The 22,518-nt window shown below is 34.2% G+C and overlaps 1 protein-coding gene across 1 annotated transcript; it reads left to right on the top strand.

Moving 5' to 3' along the window:
- The first annotated feature begins 16,047 nt into the window (after window positions 1-16,047).
- LOC145058951 (uncharacterized) lies at window positions 16,048-18,080 on the top strand. Its single transcript, XM_079006830.1, has 7 exons — window positions 16,048-16,355; window positions 16,488-16,509; window positions 16,910-17,048; window positions 17,150-17,245; window positions 17,332-17,456; window positions 17,568-17,586; window positions 17,680-18,080. Exons 1-7 carry the CDS (start codon window positions 16,253-16,255, stop codon window positions 17,893-17,895), a joined length of 720 nt encoding a protein of 239 aa, XP_078862956.1. The 5' UTR covers window positions 16,048-16,252; the 3' UTR covers window positions 17,896-18,080.
- Window positions 18,081-22,518: the final 4,438 nt, after the last annotated feature.

The following is a 22,518-nucleotide window of genomic DNA, read 5'->3' as shown; positions in this document are numbered from 1 at the left end:
ATGTACATGGCATAGATTTATAATAAAGAACGTTGGTATATATCTATTTCTTACGGAATGATTTATGTGGGTTGACGTAATTTCCTCGTCCGTGGTTGCTAGCTACAACTTCTTCTAACGAACGAGACAACATGCGTCAAATGTTTCTTTATTTGTTACTATACGACCGTTTTAAAATGTTAGTAATGATCTCAATTCCTCCATTTTTATTTATATTGTGCCTATGTGGCTTGTGGAGGAGCGACTATAGTGTCGGTTATAGGCAAATTGTTATATTGAAGATTTTTTATTCTAAGAAGTATAGGTCTAGGATGAGTCACTCCTCCCAATTTGGGGTTGAGAGTGTTTGAGTGTATAGGATGTTATCTACCTCTCCTAGCGACAAAACTCTTTGTAAGCGGATGAGAAACAAATAATAAAAATTGTCACGAGAATAACTAATCATTGTTATTAAAATTATTTGAGTAATAAAATACGCATTATAATTTACCGGTCATTGAAAAATTATTTTTGAAGTATTAAAACTCTCGGAGTCAAAAGAAAACTTATAAAACTCATCAACATTATTGTTGACGTATTTTCAAAATATATGTATCTCTAGGTGTTCAAAGTGGCCGAAAGAACTCTCACCCAGTGTGAGGACGAAGGACTTGACGTTGGGAATAAATTGTGGGCTCTATGGTAGCCGTTTGTCTCTTTTATTCTTAAAGGAAATTGTATTCCACGTTTAACGCTTTTGGATTTATTAAACAATGTATTTCATCGTATTCATATATCGTAAGAATGTAATATCATATGAATTCTGTTATTATTTCAATATATGTTGTTTACTATGATACAAATGTTTAGTCTCAACCTCGTCGTTTCTGCCGTTTGTCGGGGTGTGACAAGTTCACAGTAAATCTCTTTGTAATTTTATTCATTAAGTTTTAGTGCATCTTATGTTAAATAAATGAGTTCATTTAAACTATTATAAGATATCAGATGGTATCTTACTTCCAAATGTGTAAACTAGCAAGTGAATCAAACAGCTCAAACCGCAACCATAGTTAATACGTCTGAAAAACTAAAATTTCATATTAAGAAGTTGTGATAAATAAAAACATTATAGTCTTGTAGTATGTGTTTCCCTGTTTCCAAAAATATAAAGAACGTCCAAAACGGAGTTCGTATGCAAAATATACAACCATTTTAAGAATCAAAAACCAATATAATACTGTTTTTTTTAAACCGTTTCTATCCATTGAAGGACTTGCAAACCTCAAATGGAAATTCCAAAAGTATTTTTGGACTTAGGCTATAGCCTAATATTTAATTTCATATTTGAAATATTTTTAGTAAAAATATTAATGAGAGTTGAAAAATCATTCGGCTTCAGGTTTATTAATCGTGAAACTTTAAACTATTGATTTCGACATGATTTCTATTATTGGTAATGTATTCCGGAAAAATATATAAATCCAAATTGGTTGCTAGAGATTTTAACGATGATAGTCCAACACTCATGAATTCGTGAACGACTATATATATGTATGTATATACGAGTATGGGAAATATGTCATAATCAATTACATGTGGTTGATTAAATTTTCAGAAATATATATTATATATGTGTCAATTTTAAATTTAAGAGACCAAGGTTTAAGAAATTAACAATTTATCATTTCCTTGACGAATGAGTTTAAATTTATATATATGTAATACCCAAATTATGTAACAACTCATGACAAGAGAAAATAGATCTTGTTTATTAAGAAATAGTTTTGAAAAATCCTAAGTATACATACATGTGTATACAAGAGGAAAACAACCAATAATACATATCAAACCAAACAAATACATAAATAATTAAACTAATACATACACAAACGTATGTATGATTTGCATCTTATTATCAAGATACTCATTCATATGTGTATAACTAGTACCATTCAAGAAGGGGAAAATGACTTATCAAGGTAATTAACTTTTCGGTATGTTTACATCTGAATAACTATTTTTTTTGTACACATCTAGGTAACAAACTTGTTAGAAGTGTTCACATATGACCATTATGACCTACTGTAGCAGGTTACATCCTATATGTGAACATTTTCAACAAGTTCGTTACTTAGATGTGTACAAAAAAATAGTTATCCAAATATAAACAAAACGAAAGTAAAAGTAATTTCACGAATGGTCCCTGTGGTTTGGGGGAATTTGTGTTTTTGGTCCCTAACTTATTTTTTTAACTCGGATGGTCTCTACTGTTTATTTTTGTTGCACGTTTGGTCCCTGTCTTACCTAAAAAGACTATTGTGCCCTTATTAATGTATTTTTTAATTAACTTTCTTATTTATGTATTTATTTTTTATATATTTAAAAAAAATAATAGACTCCACATATATGTATCTCCTTACCTTAAACCTGAAACCACATTTGAGAAATTTAATTTAGGTCTCAACAGTCACCATCCTATCTCTCATCCTTTTCAACTTCTATTCTTTTCATCTTTAGTGACATCGACGTCTTCAGCATGCTTCTTTTTTTGGTCCTTCAACTCTGGCGAATCAACACCATAACCCACTGTCTCTTCATCTTTAGTGGGTTCACTGGGTTGTGGTGTTAATTTGACGGAGTTGAAGGACTGAAAAAAGAAGGGATGGTGAAGACGTCGATATCACTAAAAATGGAAAATAAAAAGAAGTTGAGGAGAATGAGAGATGTGATGGTGAGGAGATACAGATATGTGGAATCTATTATTTTTTTAAAATATATAAAGAATAAATACATAAATAAGAAAATAAATTAAAAAAAAAATAATTAATAAGGATACAATAGTCTTTTTAGGTAAAAGAGAGACCAAACGCATAACATAAATAAACAGTAAGGATCATCCGAGTTAAAAAAAATAAATTAATTAAAAAATAAACAGTATGGATCATCCAAAGAAATACAGATATTTGGGGTTTATTAATTTTTTTAAATATATAAAAAATAAATACATAAATTAAAAAATTAATTAAAAAATAAATTAATAAAGATACAATAGTCTTTTTAAGCAAAACAGAGACCAAACACGCAACAAAAATAAATAATAAGGACCATCCAACTTTAAAAAATAAGTAAACACAAGTTCCCCCAAACAACAAGGACCATTCGTGTATTGAACTATATAATTAATTAAAGAATCTGACTTTGTCATTTAGATGTTCAAAAAAAAATTCGTGTAACTTACTTTTCATTTTGTTTATATTTGGATAACTATTTTTTTTTTGTAAACATCTAAGTAACGAATTTGTTGAAAATATTCACATCTAGTATGTAACCTACTACAGCAGGTCATAATGGTCATATGTGAACACTTCCAACAAATTTGTTACATACATGTATATAAAAAAAAAAAATAGTTACCTAAACGTAAACATACCGAAAAGTTAATTACCTTTATAAGTCATTTTAAATTCAAGAAGTGTATATTTGGCTAAAATGAACACTACAAGTTTAACCAAAACTTATAACCAAAAATCCTTCCAAAATTATTAAAGTACAATCAACACTCCAAAGTTTTTTTTATTTTTTTCCAAAATCTGATAATAGATCAATAAATACTCCAACACCGTCAAAATCAAATCTGATCATTGTATCTTGGACACCGTAAAGGACAACCAAAAATCCCTAACACTCTCTCAGATGCTGGTAGGAGCACACCATGAGGGCAACAACCCTCTTCCGATCCACCAAACCAACCATCACCTGCCATCCTTGACTCTACCTCCGTCCGTCCCCCTTCCCCTGTCAAATATCAAACCAAAAACACCCCTTTCTCTTCAACATTCTTATTCAAACACACACACACATACAAAAAAAAAAAAAAAAAAAAAAAAAAAAAAAAAAAAAAAATCGACTAGGAGAATACCGAAGACCCTTACCTACGTTTACAGTTAGAGACAGATTCAAGAAGGCCTAGGAGGATCGTCGGCTGCTTCCGCTCTTGACGGGTCTGCCACAACTAAACCACCGAAGCAACCACCTGCGACGTATGTCTGCCGATCGGACCCCTCGGGACCTCCTTTGTCCCTCGCACATCCCTTCGCATCGTTCTCTTCCACCTCGATTTCCACTCCCTTTCGCCAACTTCACAGCAGCTTCGCTGCTTCTTCCCCTCGTCGTTCTTCGGCCTCGTCGACCTGGTATCGCCTCCCTCTTGCGATCAGCCAAGGGATCCGGATTATCCGTTGCAAGCCTTCGTGCTCCTTCTTCCTCGCTGCAAGCCTTCGTTCATCTGCTCCGTCCCTTCGTAATCCGTTCGTTTTTTTTTTCATCTGTATGACTGATCGAACAAAAGATGGGGCGTAAAAGCCCTAAATTAGTTTAAGTTTGGGCCATTAATCAAAAATGGTCCCTCCATGAGATTCCTTTTCATAAAAGCCCTAAGTTCATTCAACTTTGATGAAATAACCAAATTACTCCCTTATTTAAACATTTATTCGAAACCAGTCCCAATCCACAAATATTGGACCCATTTATTCAAAAAGGCCCCTCCTTTGTCATTTTTAATAGAACAAATCCTAATCTTCAAACATGGAATAAAAATAACCATTTCAGCCCCTCCCTTGAAAGATTTTAACCAAAGTGGTCCTATTTTGGTTAATTAAATTACCAAACAACCCATATACTTTGGTGAAGTTACAAATCAACCCCCAATAGTTTAAATTTGTTACGAAACGGACTCGAAAGCATTTCAAATTTCAAAAATTGTGGATTTGTGGTTTTCACGACAAGTTTCTCAAAAAAAAATCGAATTCGAACAAATGGAACTCACGTTTCAAGGGTGAGTGCTTACGGCCCCTTTTTAATATTTTCAATTATTTCGGGAGGGTGGGGTGGGGGGGGGATACATGTGCCTATATACCATGTTTTTACAAATACATTATCCTTTATGCAAAAATAAAATAAATCTAGTTTATAAAAAATGCTATATAACATTTTAACATATTGTTACAAATAAACTAGTATAAACTTTTCGTATACATATTATGGTTATTTTATTATAAAATAACTAGTCCACACAACAAATGCTACACGATACAAAAATATATGATTTTTTGTGACATTGTATATTATAATAAGCATGTTATAAAACTTTGTAGAATTTCAAGGATTCAAGCTATTACTATTCATGTATATTTATCGGAAATCTCCATAAAAGTCCTAAAAATTTACCCTAATTTACGAAAAAGTCTCAAACTAAAATTTGTTTACAAAAAAACATATATTACCGGTAAAAATGGCAATTTGACCCAGTTTTTCCGGTTTATCGGTTTTATTACTTACATGTTTCACTAAAGTCCCATTATTTTACCCTAATTTGTGAATAAGTCCCAAAATAAAATTTACTGATGATTTGGCCCTTTTCTTCATTTAGCATACATTTTATCGGTTTCATTGCTGACTTAGACATATAGTCATTAAATTAGCTGATAAGATGAATACAATGGGTTATATAATGTCACATTTACTGTAAAATTTGATATCCATCTCATCGGCTCATTTATAACTATGTATCTACGTCAACAATGAATCCCATAAAGTGTTTCCTAGAAAAAAATGGCAGAAAATGAGTTGATGTATGATGAGATGGATATATTGGGTTACATAAGATTAGATAGCCAATTTGATATTTCTTATAAATGTAAAAAATAATGTAGTTGTTGTTAGTTTAAGTAATTATTGTAGTCTTCATTGGATGGATTTTATGTTCCAAAAAAGATATACAATACATAAGGATATCAAGTGTTATGCTAAACATAACATTATATAACTCAACATATCCATCTCATCATCTCATTTAATGACAAGGCGTTCGGGTCAGCAATGAAACTGGTAAAATATATGCTACATAGAGTAAATGACCAAATCATCAGTAAATTTTATTTTGGGACTTATTCGCAAATTAGAGTAAAATAATGGGACTTTAGTGAAACAGTGATTGGTGCATTTTATGCACCTATTTTGCATGTTTATTTCCGTCCTTTTATAGCATTCTACTTCATAATTCTTGCACTTAGTTGATTATTAGGGCAATTACATATTTCATCAAGAATGTCTGATACTTCACTATTTTTGATTTATTTTGCAGGCATTATGGAACATGGGACTTGGATGCATGGAGCATGGGACTTGGATCATGGAGCTTTGGTACATGAAGAGAAGATGAACCGGTCATTCCATGGCAGAAAACATGAAGACACAACCCGAGTCATTGTTGCATTGTCATCGTAGCAAAGGACTACGTTTGAAACGCGGTTCTTGTCACATTGACACGGGTCGTGTTTTTCCTTTATCATCTCATATTTGAGAAACATGACTTATGGTGAAGCTAGACTGAAGATGGAGCCAACAGTAAAGATGTATTTGATTTTTAGCAAAAAGCATGGGTGATGCCAAAAACACATGGTCAAGACAAATGGCCATGCCAAAAACACATGGGCAAAAGGCATGGCCATGCCAAAAACGTATGGCCTTATGGAATGCACGTGAGCTTTAATAAAACAAGTGAAGATGTCGCCATTTAACGGAGAATGGTTTTTGGAGCAGTTTGGGCGATTCTAGGAGAATTCTTAGAGCTTTTGAGAAGACCAAAATCATTGCAAACATTTTTGATTTCGTTTTAGTAAGCATTAAACATTTCAATTCCATCATTTTTCTTGTTTGATTTGTTCTTAGCCATGTGTGGCTAAGAAACCCTAGTTTCTAGTTCTTGTTCAAAACATGTTGATTGCTTGACTTGAAGCGTATGATTTGATGTTTGATTTGTGATTCTAATCTAGTGATTATGTTTTTGTTTAAACTAGAACCCTTAAATTTGATTTGTGTTTGATTGGCCACTTTCATGAATTGAATTTTTGTGCAGTTAATTAACTTTTAGGGCACCTAATCGTTCTATTAAGTTAATAATTGGTAACAAGCAATAAGTTTTCTTATTGTAAAACATATATCACATGTTTTCCCACTTCCGAGTGTATGAGAAGAAATGAACATTGTTGGGAAGTTTGTACAAAACTTAATGCAGTTTTCCAACACAATCTAAGCGCGTGTTCAGGTTGAATTAGTGAAGCTAGGTCTAGTCAAAGAGCGTATTTTGGTTAGATAATTTGGCAAGCGAGAGGTATTAGAGCGTGTTGATATCTTTCAATACCAACTTAGAATAGCAATCACAAATTACATCAAGTCATAATCAGGTTAATTAACAACATTGAGAACTAGAACTGGAAGCACTTTTACAACTTGTTTACAAATCTATTTCATTTTCTTCATGTTTCAAAGTTGATTGTTATTTTTTTATTATTTGACTTTTTCAAATAAAACCCCCATTTGTGACCAAAGTACCTTGTGCAAAAAAAAGGTATAGACTTTTGTCCCGTGTCTCTGTGGTTCGACCCTGCTTGCCTTGTACTACTTTTTAGTGCATTAAAGCAGTGTATCTGGAGTCTGTTGTACCCTATCATTTGTTGGGTTTGACACGCCTAACAAACAGGTGAGTAATAAAACCAGTAAACCAAAAAAAAGGATCAAATCGTCATTTTTACCCATAATTCTTGCTTTTCCGTAAACAAATTTTAGTTTAGGACTTTTTCGTAAATTAGGGTAAAATTTTAGGACTTTTCTGGAGATTTCTCTATATTTATATGTTTAAATACATAAAATTTATGCATGTACATATGTTCATTACTTTGAAACATACATCTTTATAAAAGCGAGTACATTACACTTTTGCATACATACCAAGCATACTCGGCTTTTATAAACTTTATACAATGAAATTCATTATGCCTAGTGACTTAATCACAATTAAGTTGGGGAAGAGATCTATTTACATACTTTTTAGTTAAGATATTTTTGGTGAGAAATTATTCATTAGCTAAGTCTAAACACTTAGCATACCCACATTACTATAACTGTTAATCTTCAGAGCTAGATACATATGTATAGATCTATACGGGGTTGACATTCCCACCAGCGGTTGTTAGCTACAACCTTGACCGATCAATCGAAGCGGGTGATAAGTGTCTATAACTGTTACTACAATGTCCAATGAAGCGTTGTAGGGGGTACATTTTAGTCACATAACTCGGTTATAGAACTCACTATAAACATTAGCTGGAATCTCTCTCTCTCTCTCTCTCCCTCTCACTACAAACCATGGGCTTGGTTGCTTTCAAAACTATTTTAAGTATGGATTACCTTATACAAATATATGTTTTGGCTTTGAAATATTCCTTACAAATACGGTTTTAAGTATGGATTTCCTTATACAAAGATACATTTTGGCTTTCAAAGACTCTTTGCAAACATAATTTTTAACTATTGTTATATATACAAAGATAATACTTTTTGTACTTATTAAAAGTATTACTGTCGTTAGCAAAAAAACCTGTAACACTTACCAACCTTGTGTTGAACCTCAAAATTACATTTATTCTCAGGAATCACTAAACAAACATTCAAGATGGATTGGATTACAGGTGACCTAGTTTACTTGCTGTTGTATTATACGCTTATCTGTTAAGGCAATTCATGTACTATTATTATTATTTGTAAAAACCTTGTATTCAAATATCAAGATGGAACACAAATGTTATATTAGTTATTGTTGTACTTGTGCCATATATTCAGTTTACATGTGATCTTTGAACTTAGTCACATAGCCCGGCGTGTTTCGCCGCCTCGGCCAAGGATATGACATAATTCCCAATTCTCACGATGTGAGCACTATCATCTCACGACATGATATTACTTCTTCTAGAAGATAACTACGTGGAATGCAGTTTCCTTGCTAGACATGATTTGCACTGATTTCACTACCTGAGACCCTAATTCTCACGATGTGAGATATGATTTTAGGAAACTATAAATATCCCTTTGCACGTTCGAGTTTAGAGGTTGGATCTGATTTCCTGGAGTTATAGTCAAATTCAAAAGTAAGAGGAGAGCAAAAAACAACCCTTGGGAGAGAGAACGATTCAAGATTGACGATTTGAAGATCATTCGTTGTATTCGGTTTGTATTAATTCAATCATGTTGAATTCTTATTATTTTATGTGTTTACTTTCTGCCATGAGTAGCTAATTTAGTAGACTTTCGTTTAGTCAGATGAAACCTAATACTATGAATTAGTTTCTTATTTTATGGATTATATAAATTAGGTTTATGCATGTGTTTGATTATCATTACCTATCATGTCAAAGTTCGCATCTTTGTTGCTTTAATTCAAGTTAAGTGTAGTTTATTGACCATTTGAATTACATGAACTTCTTTACTTAGTAGTTTATGATCATTAAATTGCTAGAGCTAGGATTAATCACATCTTAGATTAAGTGCTAAAGGTAACAATTTTAGCTGTGTTGGAGAGCACAATTTGATCATAATTATGTTTAACTAATTATCTTGATCATAGACAATTATCTTTGATATATCTTACATAGTCCAATCATCATTAATAATCAATGTTGTGTTTGCTTGTGTATGATCATTACATAGTTGTTCATGAATTGGTGAAAATATTAGTAGATCGGATCAAGACTACTAATTATATATAAATTAGTAACCAACTTTATTAATCCATAAATAAGAACTAATCATAGGAAAAATGTGGGTGTGAAACTAAACGAAAGTGTTTTTAATATCTTGATAGCAGTCGTTTTTAGTTAATTGTTTGTTATTTTTAAGTTAATCTCAACTTGTAAAATCAGATAAAAACCCTTTTTAATTATTGTTTGATTTAGATTGATTTTTAGTAATTATTTTAGTATACTGAATCCGTTCTTTGTGTTCGATACCCGACTATTTGTGTTATTCTATTTTCGATTACGTACATTGCCTTAGTCGTAATAGTTAATTAAATTAGTTGGTTTAAACTAGTATATAAATTACGTATCAGTGGTTGTTGGGTATGGGTGGTGGTGGGAGTGGACGGTAGGTGGTGGGTGGTGGTGGATTTGTGTAGTTGGTGTTGATGGGTGGTGATGGTGGTGGGTGTGGGTGGTGATGGTGTGCGGTAGTGGGTGGTGGAGGTGGTTGGCAGGTGGTGTTGGATGGTAGTGGTGGTGGTTTAATAATAACCACAATATTTTTTTCTCTTTTAGTTTAATTAATATTTTATATTTTTTGGATTTTTATTTGAAAAAAATAAATAAATGGGTAAATATATAGCTCACAAGTGTTCTCACTGTTGAAATATTTGATTAAAATACTCCATCATCTCCCAAATAGACCATTGACCTTTCAAGCCTGACTTCTGGTCCTAGCTAATTGCCAGCCATTCTTTTCAATGCAATTTATTGTATTTTCCTTATTTAGTTTTTTGTATAGACTATATATTTAGTACGTAAGCTTGTTCATATAGACAAGAAATAAAAAAGTGATTCTACTTTCTCTTCCATTCTTCTCATCATCATGGACAACATGGTATCAGAGCAGTGTTTATGATCCAAAAACCATTTGTGCTCATCATCTACCAGAAGCAATGTCAGAAGAAGATAACAATAACCTAGCCATCCAAATAGCCAATCTCCTCAAAAATGGAGTTCAAATTCAAACCCAGAACCCAAAACCAAATCCCTCTGATAGCCTAAAAATTAGCCTTAATCTTACTAGCCAAAACTACCCTCTATGGGCTCGGATGATACGAGTCGCCATAGGGGGGAAATCGAAAACTCTTTTAAACCATCTCACCCAAAACCCACCAGAACCCAATGATGATCAGTGGGAACAAGATGATTTGATCGTTTTTTCATGGCTCATCCAAAATATAGAGCCGGTCCTTGCTAGTAACTTAACAGAGTTCCCGACAGCGAAAACGCTATGGGATGCTCTTACGGTTACGTATAGCAGCGGCAAAGACAAACTTCATACTTTCGATCTCCACGTCAAAGCAAATGAGTTCAAGCAAAATGGCGTACCTTTAGAAGAATTTTGGATCGTGATGCAGGGTATCTTGGGAGAAATTGAACGGCGAGATCCAAACCCGATGACATGTTCTACCGACATCGCCACTTACAACAAAGTCAGGTCAGAACACAAACTGTTTCAATTTCTCAATGCCCTTGATCGAAAGTATGATTCCCTTAAAAGAGAGATCCTCCGGTGGGACCCCTTGCCGTCTGGTAAAGCCGCCTATGCTGCTGTCCGAAAAGAAACAGTGCATCAAAGTATTTTAGGGAACATACAACAAGGGGTGGCGTCGGGTCTGAACTCAACCGGTGATTCCGATGGGTTAGGGCTCGTTTCCAAAGGTCGTCGGTCAGACCAGAAATCCAATCCATCATCATCTCGGGTTGATAAAAGTAGATTGAAATGCGAACATTGTGGCATGACCAAGCATACGAAAGAACAGTGTTTCAAACTCGTGGGGTACCCAGAATGGTGGGCCGACGGACACAAAAAAGGGAGAGATGGCAAAGCCGCAGTCGCTGTGAGCAATCAAGGGACCACCAGCAACGGCGATAGCAGTGACGACCACTCAAAACCCGCCGGAAATCAAGAGAGCACCAAAAAAGGAAACCATGGAGGGAATTGTTGTTCGACGGCAATTAAAGAAGAAGAATCAGGGGGCATCGCAGGTATAGGGTTTGAGAATTACACCTCAAACCCTTCACTCTCTCAACATTTTCATTCACAACCCTATAGTTCCAATATGACAGTCAAGTCAACAAATTCTTTTAATGTTGGGGAAGTTAACATAGCAACAAAAAAATATAAAAAATAAAGACTCATGGATATTTGATTGTGGTGCTACTGATACAATGACTTTTGAAATTTCTGACATGTGCTCAATGTCAAAACCGCAAAAATCAAGAATTCATACTGCAAATGGAGAAGTTCTCCAAGTCAAAGGAGGAGGGACCATTCAAATTTCACCAAACATGAAATTAAAAAATTGTCTCTATGTTCCATCCTTATCTCATAAATTGCTATCGATCAGTCATGTTACCAAAGAATTAAATTGTGTCGTTCTAATGCATCCAACCTTCTGTATCTTACAGGACATCAAGACGGGGAAGATCATTGCGCGTGGTACTGAGCAAAAAGGACTATACTATATGGATGAAATGACTCGACAAGGTACTGTAATGCTAGCTCATAGATCTACAGATAGGGAGGCTTGGTTATGGCATCGAAGATTGGGACACTCATCTAGTGGATACTTGCATCATTTATTTCCTGAATTATTCCCAACAAATAAAGTCTTAAATTGTGAGACATGTTTTTTGGCTAAGAGTCATAGACACACTTTCAAATCAAATGATACTAAGGTTGATTTTCCTTTTTTGTTGATTCATTCAGATGTGTGGGGGCCAGCAAAAGTTGAGGGGGGACAAAATTTCCGGTATTTCGTTGCATTCATTGATGATTGCACCCGCATGACTTGGATTTACCTCTTGAGAAATAAATCCGAAGTTTTTTCAAAATTCAAAAGTTTTTGTGCCATGGTTAAAACCCAATTTAAAAGTGATATACAAATTCTTAGGTCCGATAATGGGGGGGGGGGGGGGTGGGGATTTGTTAATACTTCCATGAAACAGTTTTGTCAAGAAAAGGGAATAATTCATCAAACCTCATGTGCTCACACCCCCGAACAAAATGGGGTATCTGAAAGAAAAAACCGCTTCCTCTTAGAAATAACCCGTGCGCTCATGATTGAATCCCAAGTTCCGAAATCCTTTTGGCCCGAAGCTCTTGCTATAGCAACCTATCTTGTGAACCGTCTTCCAACAAGAGCTCTTGACTTAAAAACTCCAATTCAAGCCATGTCTAAATTTCACAAACCTCCATCTACCCTTACCCTTGAACCTCGTGTCTTTGGTTGTTCTGTGTTTGTTCACATACCAAAATCAGAACTTTCCAAACTTGATGCATGTGCTGAGAAATGTGTGTTTGTCGGTTACGGAGTCAATCAACAAGGTTATCGATGTTACAGTCCGAACAAACGTCATATGTACACCACGATGAATTGTGACTTTCTCGAAACCGAATATTTCTACAATATCCAACATACTGGTCAGGGGGAAAAGGAGTATGATGACACATTGGGTTGGATAAAATGGATGCCATCATCAGTAGAAATTAATCACGGAACCCAAACCATGTCACAATCCACGAGTCGAGAAGACAGTACCACTAACAATGATCCTCCCAACCTGACGTCAGAGGTAAGTAATTCTCAATCTCAAGAACATGTTGATTCTCCCATTATTTCTGAGTCATCTACTAACTGTGAAACTCATGAGCATGTTGAAGCTCCTGATTTGCCTAACCATACGACAGAACACGAGTCATCACAGGTTGAACAAGCCAGATATGTTCTACCCCCAAGATCCAACAGAGGACTTCCTCCAAAAAGATACTCTCCCGAGAAGGAAGCTCGAAGTTCTCAATACCCGATGGCAAACGTGGCAGCTGGAAATTTATCACAAGAAGCCCAGGCTTTTGCCACATCTCTATGCTATGAAGAAATTCCAACTACAATTGAACAAGCTCTTGAGTCTAAGGATTGGAGAAAGGCTATGAAAATTGAAATGGATGCACTGAATAAAAATGACACATGGGAAAAATGTACCCTTCCTCCTGGAAAAAAACCAGTAGGATGTCGTTGGGTCTTCACTATAAAGTATAAGCCGGATGGAACCATTGAAACATACAAAGCCTGACTTGTAGCAAAGGGATACACTCAAACTTATGGAATTGACTATTCCGAGACATTTTCTCCCGCGGCCAAAATCAACACAATTAGGGTCCTATTCTCTATAGCTGCAAATAAAGGTTGGCCTCTCCTTCAATTTGATGTAAAAAATGCCTTTTTACATGGAGAACTTAAAGAAGAAGTCTATATGGAAGCCCCTCCCGGATTCATGGGAGACTCTAAAGAAGTATGTCGCTTGAAGAAATCCTTATATGGATTAAAACAGTCTCCTCGTGCTTGGTTTGGCAGGTTTACTTTAGCCATGAGAAAATATGGCTTCAAACAGAGTAACTCAGATCATACTCTGTTCCTTAAACGGAGGAATGGACTTGTAACATGTTTAATTATTTTTGTCGATGATATGATAATCACAGGTAATGATGAGGAAGAGATGAAAAGGTTAAAGATAAATCTATTCAAAGAATTCGAAATGAAGGATCTGGGAAGACTTAAATATTTCCTTGGAATCGAAGTCCTGAGGTCCAGGCAGGGGATTTTTATCTGCCAAAAGAAATACATCCTTGACCTGCTGGCAGAAACAGGGATGATAGATTGCAAACCTGTGGATACTCCTATGATGGTGAACCAAAAGCTCTATATGGAGGAAAAGGCTAAGTTGGCCGACAAGGGAAAATATCAACGGATAGTAGGTAAACTAATATATCTCTCACATACCCGGCCTGACATTGCTCACGCAGTGGGAGTGGTGAGCCAATTTATGCATCAACCTCAAGTTACCCATATGGAAGCTGTGTGGAGAATTATCAGATATCTCAAAGGGACACCTGGTCATGGAGTTCTGTTCAAGAAAAATGGGCATCTAGAAACCCAAATATATACCGATGCGGACTGGGCAGGGGATAAAGGAAATCGGAGATCAACATCTGGTTACTTTACTCTTGTTGGTGGGAATCTTGTTACTTGGAGGAGCAAGAAACAAAAGGTGGTGGCTCTTTCAAGTGCCGAAGCATAATTTCGAGGAATAGCACGCGGACTAGCAGAGATACTTTGGATACGGAAACTCTTGACAGAAATCGGGTACCCTCCAACCCAATCCAGCAAAATTATGTGCGATAACGAAGCAGCTATTCAAATTTCAGAGAATCCAGTCCAACATGATCGCACAAAACATGTTGAAGTAGACCGACACTTCATCAAAGAAAAACTTGAAAAAGGGATAATTGAACTTCCGTTTGTCCGCTCAGAAGACCAACTCGCAGATATATTAACAAAGGCGGTCAATGGAAAAAAATTTAATCATTGTTTTGGCAAGTTGAGTATCGGAAATCCCACTACTCAACTTGAGGGGGAATGTTGAAATATTTGATTAAAATACTCCATCATCTCCCAAAATAGACCATTGACCTTTCAAGCCTGACTTCTGGTCCTAGCTAATTGTCAGCCATTCTTTTCAATGCAATTTATTGTATTTTCCTTATTTAGTTTTTTGTATAGACTATATATTCAGTACGTAAGCTTGTTCATATAGACAAGAAATAAAAAAGTGATTCTACTTTCTCTTCCATTCTTCTCATCATCATGGTCAACACTCACGTTCTCGATTATATAATTGTTCTCATTTGAACCTTCCTCTCTCTCTCTCTCTCTCTCTCTCTATATATATATATATATATATATATATATATATATATATATATATATATATATATATATATATATATATATAAACATATTCTATGTTATTGTACTTTCAGCTAAAGAGTTGTACCATGTTTTTAATGTCTGGATAGAATAACTATATAAAATATATCTTTTACGGTTACTTATTGATAAGGATAGAAGGAATTTTTTTTCTAGAATGACATGTCAAAAATAAGATGTGGAATAACATAGATGATCAAGTTTTAAATGATTTTTTAGTCACTTTACTAGGAATGATATGTTTCCTACAAGTTCTTGATGACTGCATCATTGATTAATTTCAAAACATGACCAGGCAAATTCAGTTATAACTTATGCTTAAATTATATATTTTTTCGATTTAGGAGTTTAAATGTTAAGAAAGTCTTTGCAGATTATATCTCCTATGAAAATTCTTGGCTCCGCGAGCGATTATGAGTTTAGAGATAGCCCTCTTTAAGACGGATGGCTAGAGACTTAGAGCAACTTAAACATGCAACCAATAAAGATTGATGAACCAAAATCTTTGAGTGAAAAGGGGTTACGAACTTTAGGAATAAGTTTTCTTTAAAAAGTTCTATCTAAAATTTACACTTTTAAGAGCATATTATAAATTCAGATTTAAATAAAATGCAGTCAATTTAAAGACGCCCAACTTTTATATTTCCTTGGAATTAGTGTAGCTTAAAAGTCGTCAACTTTGAACTTTTTTCTTTCCAGTGCTTTTCCTTAGGTGACAAGTTTTGAATTTTACGCATTGCTTCCTTCAACATTCATATTCACATTCATTCCTTGATCAAACCCTAAACTTCAAATCCAAAGTTTCTGCTTCAGCAATTCGATCGAAACTCGCTGGTTCGAAGCTTGATTTACTCTTGAAAGTCGACAATGGCGGCTTCTCAAGCGCAGTTGGACAAGATGCAGCAACGTCAGAACTACAGGAACGTTTGGCACACTGATCTCATGAGCACCATCGTTGCCGATACTCCTTGTAAGTTGTAAACAAATATCATTAGAAGAAATCTATCGCTCATATTTTCATTACAAAACCTAACGATTTTCTTCTTAATTTCATAATTCGATTTTAATTTCCTTGCTCTGTTTCTGTGGTGTTTTTATGTAGATTGCTGCTTCTCGTTCTTCTGGTAAGATCCTCACTTGATAAATCTATTAGCAGTCGTATCTATTTCTTTCTTCTATATTTCGCCTTCTGCACTTCGTTTTTTCAATTTTACGTACGTAGACTCAACATTCATTGATTAATGTTTCATCAATTGAATTTTGTTCGATGATATTAGGTCTTTTCTACTTCTAATTTGGTATAATCTATAGAATTTTGTTCTGATTATACATGAGCAAAATAGCAGATAATAACAGCTTCTCTTCACTAGAACATGGATGATTGATCATTTGAATCAGTTTAGAACATGGACAATTTGTGCTTTTACTTACTACTTCTTAATCCTTATCTTCATTCAGACGATTTGGTGAATTTTTCCATCTTGTTTCTTACTAATTAGTAATTACCTTTCTATTGTTCATTAGTGGACCATGTGTATCATACTTGCTTCGTAAAAGAGCTCTCTACAATGATATGTCGAGATACACATGCTGTGCTGGATACATGCCCTGCAGTGGAAAATGTGGAGAAAGTAAATGTCCTGAATTATGCCTTTGCACAGAGGTATTAATATTATCCATTAATCCATATCCCTAAAACCTCATTAATCAAACATCTCTCCATATACTAATTAACCTTCTTAATCATCTTCTCTAAATTTTCAGGTCTTCTTATGCTTTGGGAATTCAGTAGCCTCAACTCGCTTTTTGTTGCAAGATGAATTCAACATACAAACAACTCAATGTGATAACTGCATCATTGTAATATCTTCAATCAAACTCCTTTTTGTCTTTTAACTTTACTCGCTATTTACTCAAAACTTTTAATTGATTGATTGTTTTTTAAGGGTTTCATGTTTTGCCTTCAACAACTCGCATGCATATGCTCCATTGTTGCTTGCCTTGTTGGAAATGAAGAACTTAGTGATGCATCTCAGGCACTCAATTGCTTAGCTGACATGGTTTACTGCACGTGAGTTGTTTCACCTCTTTCCATGCTAGCTGAAAAGTCAGCTTATCTAGATAGCTTTTTAAAAAAGCTAACAAGCTTCTTTTACTAATCTGTTCTAATTTCCTCTTGTAGGGTTTGTGCGTGCATGCAGGTATACATGAAATATAATTCAATTTGAATTTTTTTGACTCATGAGATAAATAATAATAATAATAAACATCGGATTATGTTCTTAATTATGCAGACACAACACAAAGTTGAAATGGATAAAAGAGATGGAAAGTTTGGACCACAACCAATGACAGTTCCACCTGCCCAACAAATGTCAAGATTTGACCAGCCATATCCGCCCAATGTTGGACACGGGCAACCACCACCTTACGGTGGTTATCCACCAGGTCCTCCTCCACCTGCCGCCTATCCTCCACCGGGGTATCCAGCTCCAGGTTACCAGAGGTAAATGTCTTGACATGTGTGGATAACTGGATCTTTCATTTCATTCTTTAATATTCAATAACTTTTGGTTGCTGAGGGTATATTTGTAAATGAATAAAGTTTGTGTGTATTCAAAAACATGGAACATGGCTGTGAAAGTATATTCATTACTATAATATGAGGTCTATGACTGATTTTTCAACTAAATAACACGTTTTTATATTGTTGTATCGGAATATTCGGTATTGTGAAAGTAACTTCTTTTAATTTTCAAAACGGATTAAAAATAACAAATTATCCAAAATGTATATTTTAATATTTTTTATTTTTCATTTGAAAATTTGTTTAGTAATGACATGGTTATTTTATATTATATATTTCCATCTTTAAACTTTTGTTGACAAGGGGTAGTAGGGGGGGGATGGAGGTTGTGTTGTGTGCCTGTGGGTAGCAAGCACCTCATATGGGCAGGGGTGTGGAGTGTCGATGTTCAAAGAAAGGGATGGGACAGAAAATAAAATAATAATAACAACAAAACATATACAATTTATGCATTAAAATTTATCAATTATTGAATGTATATTAGAAAGAAAAAAAAAATTCCACATCATATCCACGTCGGTATAAGTTGTACATGGTCTTAACCATGATGTGTGTGATTTCATATCATCATCTCACATCAAACCGCATGCTTCATAACGATCTAATAAGTAATATATTACTAATGCTTCATCAATTTATCCTTCGTAAGCTTTCAGCAAGTTCATAATGAGCATACATATTCATTGGGCTTTATCTTTTTTATTTCTATAATATATAATTGTTATGTGTTTGACAATGCCAATAGCTATACGTACATTTCTATTGACAAACAATTATTGTCAACCATGGAAGTCTTAACTGGGGATGAAAATGGGTTCAGACCTGACCCAATTACACCGGATCTGAAAAACCCAGAAATGGAATATGCTTATTTGTGGATTTGGATAACAATTGTTATGTGGTTGACAATGCCAATATTTATGTGAATTTATATTCCAAAAGTTATGTGTGCATTCCTATTCCAAGTTCAAAAGAAATATCATTTACCTTGTAAATTTGATTCCATGCCAAGTTCAAAAGAAATATCATTTACAAACCAATAATTACTTACCAAAAACCAAATAAAACCTAACGACTTGATAATCACTATCGACTTTTGCCCATTTCTATTTCGATTGCGTATCATGTCTTCTAACTTTAATATATTTTGGAAAAAACATAATGTGAAAGTGAGTATATAACCGACGTTTTGTTAATAAATAATAAAATGAACTTGTTACATTTATCGACGTTATCATCTTTAAAAATGTTTTCGATGTTTGCAACAGTAATTAGACTCCTTGATTTTCTTACCCGGGTGCAAACCAAGACCTCCACTACAGTAGCGGATCCCTTAAGGGCCAGGAGGGGCCATGGCCCCTTAGTTTTTAGCCTTGTAATGTTGAATTTTTTATAAATTAATTTGTTACTTAAAGATAATTATTGTATTGGCATCTCTGGATTTTCGAAACAGATCCCAATTTAAGATTTAAGAATCGATTCCGTGATTATAAGAATATAAACATAAATAAATCAAACATGAGAAAAAGAGACAATGCATCAAATAACCGGGTAACTCGCTATTTTCGTATAATCGTTGCTTCAAATGGGATCCGGTCGATCACATATCCCCCACTCTTTCTCTCACTCTGTCGTTCGTCTTCATGGATCTTGCTTACCGCTCAGACACTTACAGCCTCCGCAATCCTCCACAATCGCCATCTCCGTCTGGTTCTATTTTGGAACCATGGGGATAACTGTAACGAAGGTAATGCTTTTTGACTTTTGAGTTCTACTTTTGTTCACTTTTCTTCTTTTTGGTTTTGTTTGCTAATATTACTTTTAATTTATTATTTAATTGTATTTGAGAATAGTCTTTGGGAAAACTTGTCAGCATCACCATAATACGTGAATTAGTTTTTAATTCTTTCTTCTAGTCTTCTAGTGTATTGTTTCCGTTTTCTTTTAAATGTTGCAATCCTCGGTGTTGATTAGCATAGTCTTTTATGTTTATTTTAATTAGTTTTTCAATATAAACATCTACCACATATGTAATATTTTATTTAATTGTAACTTAATGTTTGTTTTTATATTTATATTAATATTTTTATTATAATATGAAGTTATAAACTAGAAATGTATCAGTTTGCCATTTGGATATCATTCATGAGAGCAACTATTTTTTTATAGTGAACTGATAATTATATAGGAAATTACATTGATTAGATTATGACTTCATCTAGAAAAAATATGGATATGTCTATGTTTTGCCCCCCCCCCCCCCCCCTATTTATATTGTTCGTGTTCCGCCCCTGCTCCACTAGTGCGACCAAGTTTGTTCGGTAGGGATCAAGTATGTGGCCGCTTGTATTGAAAGTCGAATCGAATGCCACAGTAGAGATTTGAATGCTCAAAACATCTAACAACATAAACATATAAAATGATACTTTTTTAGTAGACCAACCATCTTTCATACTCATTATCAAGTGGGTTTACCTTGTCACTACTTTAATTATATCTACAAAATGAAACGCCATATAATTCAGAAATGTGGGGATAGACAACAAAAGTATAAGAGCAAGTATGTCTTTAATAACAAATTCTACATACCAATTGCACACTCCTCCCGACCATGACATGAAATAATGTCTCAAAAAAAAAGAGCATGGGGGAAGACGGATGTCTTGACCTCAATAGATGTGCCTTTGTGAAAATTTAATTTAAATCTATGATTTGTCATTTTTTTTCAAATAGATAAAGTTATCACCAACAAAGAAATTTTAAACCATACACAATCTCATCCTTCAATAATCCTTCAAATTGGCGAATTAGAGCCATCTTGATGGTAGTTGAGATAAGGTTTCCTTGAAATTATCATACAAACAAATGAAAAATAGAAGACTATATATCAATGCAAAGAAAATGGAGAACTTATCCATGACATGTTGATACCTTCTCGTCTATTAAAACCATATTATTATTGTTCAATTCAGATGACTTCAAATAAACATGTTACTTCTATAAATGAACAAAACATCCTTTGAGCTTCAATCCATCGATATTAATATTCAAGTCATTAATCAAATGATATTGTGAACACATCTCAAACACTAAAACAATTCCAACAGTTATATCTAATATAACAATTATATCTACGGTTGATACACCCTATGCCTAATTTGTACAGACAACAAACAACAACTAACATCCTAAATTAATAAGCATGTACCTCAACAACCCAACCAATTACAATAAAGTTTCAAGTGAGGATGAGTTTTTTAACCGAAAAATCAAACTGAAGCAAACTGGAACCGGTTAGAACTAATTAGTGGTATTCACCCCAGTTCCTCTAATTCATCATTTTTAGTTTCTGTTCTTTTAGTTCCGGAACAATTCAGTACCAAACACCCTCTTAAATAACACATTTCATAGTATAATTAAACTAGAACCAGAATCCATTGGAACTGATTATTGGTATTCGGTTCCCTATTCACTCATTAACCGGTCTTAGGTTCTTACGGTTCCGAACCGTTTTACATCCCTAGTTTCAAAGCACAATAAATCGAAGGGCATGTGAACAACCAAAAACAGACGCCAGAAGAACACATAATCACAGTCCACCCAATAGTCTCTCCCAATTTAATGACACGTTGGAAAATCAAAGCTTACAAGAGGCCGTTTTTCACAAATAAAGTTGAATTAGGTCTGTCATGTGGCTTTGAAATACGGTGCTTCTGTCATGTAGCTTTGAAATACGATGCTTCGGGCAAAACGGAAAAAATGTGCTTAAGCTATATTGTATACAGAAGGGTATTAACAATTTGCCTAATCATTGCATATTTTTCTAAATTTTTAACATGTCGATTCTAAAAAGGTTAAATGGTTGTAATTCAAGATTTATTGTTATAACTACTTTTTAAAACGTAATATCAAAAGCTAACGATGTGCTTATTTTTGCACATGAAATATGTTGAATATTAATTAAGATGTTTATATATTAAATAAAGCTACCAAGTACTTGGTGGTATGGTGGCAATTAAATTTAATCCATGTGGGTGAGACAAGTTCTGATGAACAAAGCTGGATTATCAAGTGACAATTAAGCCATGTTTTGATTTCAGAGTTTAAGTTGTGGCAGGCAAACTCTGGTAAAAAGAGCTGGGGTATTTTTGGAAGTAATCAACTGCATAATCTTGTTTTAGTGTATGATTAAAAAAGGAAAAAAAATGCCTGGAAAGTAGATTAATATTAGTTAAGATTAAGCAAGTGGGATTTCTTTTAAACTTAAGCAGTGCATGTGCATTTTGGTCATTTAATTTTCGAGGTTTGTGAAAACACAAGAAAACATAATTACAAGTATTGTCTACTAGATGTAATGTTTAATAAATACAATAGATTCATTCTATTCAATTGGTTGATTATTAGCCCTCTTCATCAAAGAAGACCCTCCTCCTTCACACTTCGAAAACACGGTGACGCGATAGTGGACTGTGTAAGTGATATCTATTGTTTAACATCATTGTTTATTTTGATTTTTTTTCTTTTTTTTTTTTTGGATAATTGAACA

This window comes from Lactuca serriola, chromosome 6 (genome assembly GCF_051521515.1).
Source record: "Lactuca serriola cultivar US96UC23 chromosome 6, Lser_US96UC23_V15, whole genome shotgun sequence".
Lineage (NCBI taxonomy): Eukaryota > Viridiplantae > Streptophyta > Magnoliopsida > Asterales > Asteraceae > Lactuca > Lactuca serriola.
This window is presented reverse-complemented; position numbering and strand designations above follow the sequence as displayed.